General features: G+C 28.2%; 1 protein-coding gene across 1 annotated transcript in view; it reads right to left on the reverse strand.

Annotated features, from left to right (window-relative positions):
* Positions 1–1,334: 1,334 nt before the first annotated feature.
* Positions 1,335–10,000, reverse strand: part of LOC137643363 (probable peptidoglycan muropeptide transporter SLC46) — a 36,916-nt gene continuing 28,250 nt past the window's right edge. Inside the window, exons 7-9 of the mRNA XM_068376193.1 lie at positions 8,520–8,676; positions 6,554–6,659; positions 1,335–1,400 (exon numbers count right to left, since the gene is read on the reverse strand). Coding sequence (XP_068232294.1) covers positions 1,335–1,400; positions 6,554–6,659; positions 8,520–8,676 — 329 coding nt within the window. The remainder of the gene's footprint in view (positions 1,401–6,553; positions 6,660–8,519; positions 8,677–10,000) is intronic.

The raw sequence follows: 10,000 nt of genomic DNA on the forward strand, positions 1-10,000 counted from the left end.
TGAAACAGGACAAAAAGTCATGGTTTGGAAAAACACGAAAACAAACATAAAAACATGTAAGAATTCTCAAGTTTCTTGTTGTTAAAATGAGAATTTATTAATAATTAAATCCTTTCATGGTAAGCTGTGATAGAAAAATTTGTTTTGTAAACAACGAAATTTCTTGCAATATTTCTGTAGCCAAACGGAAAAATTATCGAAGTTTGTTTACTAAATAATTTGAAAGCAAAATATTGCTCAAAATAGTTGAATCGTTTTTACATGACTGAGAATGTTAGAGATTTATAAAAAAAAAATGATTTCATTATAATCAGCATAAAATTTTCGTGAAACAGCTAGTAACTAATTTTTACCCTTTGAAAAAAATTCGTATTTTGCGTAATACCAAACGTGCTATGACATAAGTTTCTTCAAATTTGGCTGTTCCTTGGACAACTCCCTTGGAGTCCTCTTGCAGCATGTACGCTGATATATATATTATAACAATCTGGACATATACTTTTAAGACTTGCACAAAACTGGAACAGGACATAAAGTCATGGTTTGGAAAAACACGAAAACAAACATAAAAACATGTAAGAATTCTCAAGAATTTTCTGTTGCTAAAATGAGAATTTATAATTAATCCTTTCATGGTAAGCTGTGATAGAAAACTTCGTTTTGTAAACAACGAAATGACTTACAGTATTTGTGTAGCCAAACGGATAAATTATCGAAGTTTGTTTACTTAATCATTTGAAAGCAAAATATTGCCCAAAATAGTTAAATCTGTCAGAAATTTTATTATATTCCTTTTAAATAAGAATAACTTGGCTCGAAAAAAATTAGACATTTATGTAATTCCCAGTTAGGGAACAAAAAAAAATATCAGCTTCTTAAACTTAATTTGAATTATCTAAATATATTTATTTTTCATTGCACAGCTTATTTTCATACCATGGTTCAATGTCTGAAAAACTAATCAAAATATAACTTTGTAAATTGGAATAATTTATCTAAAAAAGTCAACTGAGACATTTGTGTGATTCCCAGTTGGGGAATAAAAACTTTACTAGCTTAAACTTCATATATATTATCAAAATACTTTTTTTTTCTTTTGGCACCTTATTTCATGGCTATGGCTAAACCTTTACCTTGATAAAAGCCATCAGAAGTTTTTTCACTTCACTGTTTAAGAAGCAAATTTCATTACTTAGAGGGGTAGAGCTCTGATAATCCCCCTTACATGGCACAAAACTACTCTCTTCGCCGCGGTGTACGCGTAAGAACATTATTACCTTTGGCTAGAATAGATTGATTTCTTCTAACCAATTGTTGATGATAAGATGCAAATATCATTTGTCTGAAGAATCTGAAGAACACACTGGGTTGTCATAAGCGTGGGGGGACTCCTCAGTATCCTGCAGGGTTGGAATATAAAAGTATATTAGCGAGATATATATATATATATATATATATATATATATATATATATATATATATATATATATATATATATATATATATATATATATATATATATATATATATATATATATATATATATATATATATATATATATATATATATATAAATTAGAAGTATTTTGAGATTTTTGCATAAACTTATCTCATTTACTTGATGCAAAAACGATCATATTAATAATTGCTTGATATCTTTAGGAGAATATAGGTTTTAGGTTAAACTGCAAGTTCAAAAGATATATATATATATATATATATATATATATATATATATATATATATATATATATATATATATATATATATATATATGTATATATATATATATATATATATATATATATATATATATATATATATATATATATATGTATATATATATATATATATATATATATATATATATATATATATATATATATATATGTTTGTGTGTGTATGTTTGTGTGTGTACATGTATGTGTATATACAATATATATATATATATATATATATATATATATATATATATATATATATATATATATATATATAAAACATACATAAATACAAACATACATATATACATCATATATACATATATATATATATATATATATATATATATATATATATATATATATATATATATATATATGTATATATATATATATATATATATATATATATATATATATATATATATATATATATATATATGTATATATATATATATATATATATATATATATATATATATATATATATATATATATATATATATATGTATATATAATGTATGGATATATATATATATATATATATATATATATATATATATATATATATATATATATATATATATATATATGTATGTATTTATGTATATTACATATGTGTCTGTATATATATATATATATATATATATATATATATATATATATATATATATATATATGTATGTATTTATGTATATTACATATGTGTCTGTATATATATATATATATATATATATATATATATATATATATATATATATATATATATACATAGTTAGGGTAAATACTGAATGTGTTAGTGTTTTGAGTTTTGCATCATTGTATTTAGCATAAACTTATCCAAAAAAACGGTCATATTAATAATTGCCTGATATCTTTGGAAGGTAATTTTAAGTTTAACTGCAAGTTCGAAAGTTATAAATATATTAGTAAGAGGTAAATATTGAAAGTAGTAGTATTTGGAGTTTTGCTATATTATACTCGGCACAAAATTGATTTGATTTATTTATTTAAAAAAATAAAAAAAAAATTATCCTCTTATTAATTGTATATTTTCAAAAGTTAAAGTTTATTTTCAACTAATGTATCCTGCAAGTTCGAAAGATAGAAATTTATCAATATATCAGCCAGAACTAAATATTGGAAGTAGTAGTAGTTTGTGAATTTTGCATTATATTTGGCATAAAATTTATCTTATTTACCTAATACGAAAATTATCATATCAATAAGTGTAAAATGTGTTTGGGAGAATATAAGATTTAATTTCATCTCTATATCCTTTAAGCTCGAAAGATAGGGCTTGTTTGAGATATAATTACAATTTTCATTTCTAATTTGCATTAAAAAGTCCTGAAAAAAAATTAATTCTTTAAAAAATTTATTCAAGTTAAACATATCTATTTTAAAATTGTATAGAAAAACAAATGAGATTTAGCATAGCCAACCACGTAAATCAATTAACAACAGAAATCTATTATTATTATTATTATTATTATTATTATTATTATTATTATTATTATTATTATTATTATTATTATTATTAGTTGCTAAGCTACAACCCTAGTTGGAAAAGCAGGATGTCATAAGCCCTGGGGCTCCAACAGGGAAAATAGCCCAGTGAGGAAAGGAAATGGGAAAAATAAAATATTTTAAGAAAAGTAACAACATTAAAATAAATATTTTCTATATAAACAATAAAAACTTCAACAAAACAAGTGGGAGAAAAATAAGACAGAATAATGTGCCCGAGTGTACCCTCAATCAAGAGAACTCAAACCCAAGGCAATGGAAGACCATGGTACAGAGTCTATGGCACTACCCAAGACTAGAGAACAAGGGTTTGATTTTGGAGTATCCTTCTCCTAAATGAGCTGCTTACCATAGCTAAAGAGTCTCTTCTACCCCTAATTCATTCAAATCAATGAGTAACTTGGGTTGTCCTTTCAAATATTTTGTCTTGAAGATCCTCCCATGTAGGCAATAAATAGTAATGAGAGTTTCAAGAGTTCTGATGTAGCCCACAATGAAAATGCTTTATAACAAACTTATAACGAAAAGGTAAACAATATAGCACCATTGCAGGAATACACTCCAGCTTGCACTTTCATGATAAGTATGATTTGAAGTGCAATGAAATAGCTCATTAACAGAGACTGTAGTAGCTACTCTTTCTAAGTAGGAATATCTTATTCCTGATCTAGATATTAATCTTTGGCACTGTCGTTTAGTCAGTTCATAATGCATGTTGCATAAGATTCTTCATAGTTCTGACCATCCTTTACATTCAGATCATCCTAGACAGTTCCATCATGATCCTAATACTAGGCATGCAGTTCATTCTAATAGTCATGCCTTCCCCATCATGAGGCTCAATACTTACACAAACTACACAGTATTCTAGAAGTTTTATTCTAGCTGTGACCAAGTTGTGGAATGATTTTCCTAATCGGTTAGTTGAATCAGTAGAACTTCAAGATTGCAAAATTGCAAAAATATTTTTTATGTTGAACATGCTGACATAAGACTTTTTATAGTATATATACGAGTTATCTGTTTTACTGTTAAGGTTTTTCCAAATATTTTATTTAATTTTCATTACTATATATATCGATTATTTTTTTCCTTGTGTCCTTTTCCCCTTATTTTATTTTTCCTTGTTGGAGCCCTTGGGCTTATAGCATCTTGTTTTTTTTCTAAATATGGTTGTAGCTTGGCTAGTATTAATAATAGTAGTAATAGTAATAAATCCTTTGCGTATTGCAACGATCTGTTAAGTTGCACTAGGTTTGTTTGCTTTGGGCGATCAAATGAGTGCCTGTCCCCACTGGCAAGCGTGGTGATCAAAAGTAGCCAAACCACAGACATGAATTGATATCTGAAGCCTTTGTCATGTAGTGGACCTATAGTGACTATCAATGGCTGCATTTGTTGTTGTTGTTGTTGTTGCTGCTGTTGTATCAGTAGCTCAGCATATGCAGAGCGTGTGATTGCTGAGCACTTTGTCAGAATGTAACAATGCAGCTAGCCAGCATTACAGGTATATATGACTCCTCGACAGTAATGGGAATAACTTATCAGAAAAGTAAAAAAGAGCAGTGTCTGACAGAGTTCAAACATAGGCCACTATCAGAAATATGGATAGAATAGCACTTTAATACAGTGTAACAACATAGCACCTGCTGAAACGTAACAACATAAATTCTTGGCCTCAAGTTTGACAGCACAATATTTCAACAGATATTTACAGAAAAATGCACCTTAGCAGCAAGAATGTTAAATATAACTCTGTTGAGTTTGCTTTTAGATAAAAAAAGAAAATTCGGCTTACCTATGCTATTAATGTGGAGATGCCTTGAATTACCTCAAAGGCAAGAATATTAATTCAGACAAATCTGATTTTGCTTTTAAGTAAAAAAAAAGGAGAGAATTTGGCATACCTATGTCATTAATGTGGAAATGCCTTGAATTACCCTTAAGGCAAGGATGTTAAATATAATTCTCTCGAGTTTGCATTTAGATAAGAGAAAATTCAGCTTGCCTATGCCATTAATGTGGGAATGCCTTGAATCACCTTAAAGGCAAGAATGTTAAGGCTAACACATTTGAGTTTGTTTTTCAGAAAAAATAGAAAATTTGGCTTACCTATGCCATTAATGTGGGAATGCCTTGAATTACCTTGAAGGCAAGATTGTTAAATATAATTCTCTTGAGTTTGCATTTAAATTAAAAAAAGAGAAAATTTGTCTTACCTATGCAATTAATGTGGGAATACCTTGAATTACTTTGAAGGCAAGATTGTTAAATATAATTCTCCCGAGTTTGCATTTAAATAAAAAAAGAGAAAATTTGTCTTACCTATGCCATTAATGTGGGAATACCTTGAATTACTTTGAAGGCAAGATTGTTAAATATAATTCTCTCGAGTTTTCATTTAAATAAAAAAAGAGAAAATTTGTCTTACCTATGCCATTAATGTGAGAATACCTTGAATTACCTTGAAGCCATGAATGTTAAATCTAACACATTTGAGTTTGTTTTTCAGTAAAAAAGAGAAAATTTGGCTTGCCTATGCAATTAATGTGGGAATGCCTTGAATTACCTCAAAGGCAAGAATGTTAAATATAATTCTCTCGAGTTTGCATTTAAATAGAGAAAATTTGGCTTACCTATGCCATTAATGTGGGAATGCCTTGAATTACCTTAAAGGCAAGATTGTTGAATATAATTCTCTCGAGTTTGCATTTAAATAAAAAAGAGAAAATTTGTCTTACCCATGCCATTAATGTGGGAATACCTTGAATTACCTTCAAGGCATGAATGTTAAATCTAACACATTTGAGTTTGTTTTTCAGTAGAAAAGAGAAAATTTGGCTTGCCTATGCAATTAATGTGGGAATGCCTTGAATTACCTTGTAGGCAAGAATGTTAAATATGACTTCCTTGAGTTTGATTTTAAATTAAAAAAAAGAAAATTTCGCATACCCACGCCATTAATGTGGGAACGCCTTGAATTACCTTAAAGGCAAGAATGTTAAATCTAACACATTTCAAGTCTGCTTATAAACCACGGTTGCCAGGTATTCTAAATGAGAAAAGGCCAACTTCCAATCAACTGCAGCTTTAAAAGGCCAACTCGTTAGTATAAATAGCCCAAAAATATAGCATTTCAGGCCAACCTTTTTTCAAGATATTACTAAGGGCCTACCAATTTAAAAAAAAAAAAAAAAAAAGGACGAATTTGAGGTTTTTGGTCTAAAAAGGACCAACCATGTAACTCTGTGTCACAACATAAAAAAAAAAAAAAAAAAAAAAAAAAAAAAAAATGAGCTTACCTGGGCCACTAATGTAGGAACATCTTCAACTGTAGTGACAGGTGTGTCTCCATTCCCCATCGGTGGCTTGATTTGATCAACCTCTGGCTTCAGAATCCTTATGGCACTAGACCAGAAATAGAAAATATTAGATTATTTAATAATTAATATACATGGAATAATAAGAGTATCAAGAAAAAATATTCAAGAAATTAGGGCAATTTCTAGACTATCCATCAATTTGGTAATAATTCCTAGTGACTCATTCAGCTCCCAGATTATTATTATTATTGTTATTATTATTATTATTATTATCATTATTATCATTATTATTATTATAATGTAAAGAGTAAGGTCCCCTTTTTTTTTGTTTCATTTGTTGATGTCAGGTACCCCCCAAAATTGGAGGAAGTGCCTTGGTATATGAATGGATAATCATCATTATTATTATTATTATTATTATTATTATTATTATTATTATTATTATTATTATTATTATTATTATTATTATTTTCTCGTCATCATCATCATCATCATTATCATTATCGTTATCATTATTGGCTAAGCTAAAACCCTAGTTGGAAGAGTATGATGATAGAAGCCCAAAGGCTCAAACAGGAAAAAATAGCCCAAGAAGGAAAGGAAATAATGGTATAAATAAACTATAAGTGAAGTAATAATTAAATTAAAATATTTCAAGAACAGTAATATTAAAATAAATCTTTTATACCTAAAATATAATAACTTCAAAAAAAAGGGATGAGAAATAAGTGTGCTTGACTACTTGAGTGTACCCTCAAGCAAGAGAACTTGAAGTTATACAAGTAATTTCTTTTTCTATCAAGCAGTAAACATGGAAACTATAAAAGGAAGTTAATTCATCACTTTATATTATTTGGATTATATTCAATACCTAATAAAGGGAAAATAATCCATCAGCTCATATCATTTGGATTATATTCAATACCTAATAAAATGAAAATAATCCACCAGCTTATACCAGATTATATTCAATACCTAATAAAGGGAAAATAATCCATCAGCTTATATCATTTGGATTATATTCAATGCCTGATAAGGAAAATAATCTAACACCTTATAACATTTGTGTTATATTAAATACCTAACAAAAAGTAATCCATCTGCTCATGGTTTCTGGATTACATTCAATACCCAATTAAGTGAAAATAATCTATTGGGTTATATCATTTGGATTATATTCAATATCTGATAAAGTGAAAATAATCTATCACCTTATATCTTTAGAATTATATTCAATACCTAATAAAGGGAAAACGATCCATCAGCTTATATCTTTTGGATTATATTCAATAACTATTTAAATGAAAATAATCAATCAGATCTTGTCATTTCGATTATATTCAATGCATAATAAAGGGAAAATAATCCTTCAGATCATATTTCGATTATATTTAATACCTAATAAAGTGAAAATAATTCTTCAGCTCTTATCATTTCGATTATATTCAATACCTAATTAAATGAAAATAATCAATCCGCTCTTATTTTGATTATATTCAATACATAATAAAGGGAAAATAATCCATCAGCTCATGTCATTTGGATTACATTTAATACCTTAAGTGAAAATAATCAACCAGCTCTTATTTTGATTATATTCAATACATAATAAAGGGAAAATAATCCATCAGCTTATATTTTGATTACATTCAATACCTAATAAAGGGAAAGTAATCCATCAGCTCATGTCATTTGGGTTACATTCAATACCTAATAAAGTAAAAATAATCCACCAGCTTTTATCAGATTATATTCAATACCTAATAAAAGGAAAATAATCCACCAGCTTATATTTCGATTATATTCAATACCTAATAAAGTGAAAATAATCCACCAGCTTACATCGGATTATATTCAATATCTAATAAAGGGAAAATAATCCACCAGCTTATATTTCGATTACATTCAATACCTAATAAACCCATTAAACGTATGACACACTCACATGAAAATGGAGAAGATCAGACCGGCCAAAGATGCGGAAAACAGAAACTGGGCTCCAGGCATTGTGTGCAGAGTCGAATTGTAAAGTTGGGAGAAAGCATACCCGCCGAACATAGGGACCAGGGACTGGCTGGCTGATAGCATTGTGCTGACGCGGCCTGGAAAAAAAAAATTATATATGGTTAATGAAATGTGGTGATACAAATCTCATGAAATATAAGAAGGCTTATTTTTCATTATCATATAGTTATTTCTCTCTACACTGTTAAGAATCCGTAATTTTAATTGGAAATCTCCGTAAACATATACTTTTGATTTTTCCAATACTATTTAGATTCATTCATCTCTACGGTACAAAACCCGTAATTTCAATGTGATTTTCTCCTTAATGATGTACTGTTCTTGAGTTTACCTTTACTATATATATCTATACATCTGTAAATTTGAACAAAATTGCAATTTCTATTAAATTCTCCGTAAAAATATACTGTTCTAAGGCATGTTTCAGTAAAATACAGGCGACCGTAATTTGACCATACTTTATTCTTATATTTTACGGTTTTTTTACCGTAATATCACCCCTTTACGTCCATATAACCATTTTTTTAAACTATCAAAATCCTGGAATAAATGTTGCCAGGCATGTACCGTTTTTTTTTTTTTTTTTTTTTGGTTAATGAAATGTGGCAATGCACAGCTTTTGTATTTGCAGGCTAATTTTTTCATTACTCTATTAAGTTATTCATCTGTACGGTTAAAAACCGTAATTCTAATAGGAAATTCCTCGAAAAATATACTGTTCTCAGCCGTATTCCAGTAAAATACAGGCGACCGTAATTTTTACTCAACTATGTTAATATTTTTTTACGGGTTAGTGACCGTAATATCACTCTTTAACGTGTATTAATCCGTTATTAAAACTGCCTGGCACTATTTATTTAAGGATTAAGACCGTTTTTCTTGACCTCACGAACTTTTAACAGTCTATATAAGTTAATGACTTAGTTAGTGACTCTCCGGACAACTGTTATCGAAAATATATGGGATATATTTTAACCACTCATACTTTTTTTTTCTTCTTATTATGATAAATATTTGCGTCCTCAAATTTTGAGACTGAGAAAACAAAAAAGTTGCCAATTCAAGGGAATATATTATTCGTTTTCACATTGGAATTTTTTCAAGGATTTGGCAGGTGCTCTCTCTCTCTCTCTCTCTCTCTCTCTCTCTCTCTCTCTCTCTCTCTCTCTCCTCTCTCTCTCTCTCTCTCTCTCTCTCTCTCTCTCTCTCTCTTATTTTAAAAGAATACCGTATCAAATTATCGTATCCAAATTCAAAACTTCTTAAACTTATAATGAAACTTCTCAGACCTATCTCTCTCTCTCTCTCTCTCTCTCTCTCTCTCTCTCTCTCTCTCTCTCTCTCTCTCTCTCTCTCCAAAGGATAGTTTATACATTAGTACATTTGATATTTTGTTAAACT

Source organism: Palaemon carinicauda, chromosome 6 (genome assembly GCF_036898095.1).
Source record: "Palaemon carinicauda isolate YSFRI2023 chromosome 6, ASM3689809v2, whole genome shotgun sequence".
NCBI lineage: Eukaryota > Metazoa > Arthropoda > Malacostraca > Decapoda > Palaemonidae > Palaemon > Palaemon carinicauda.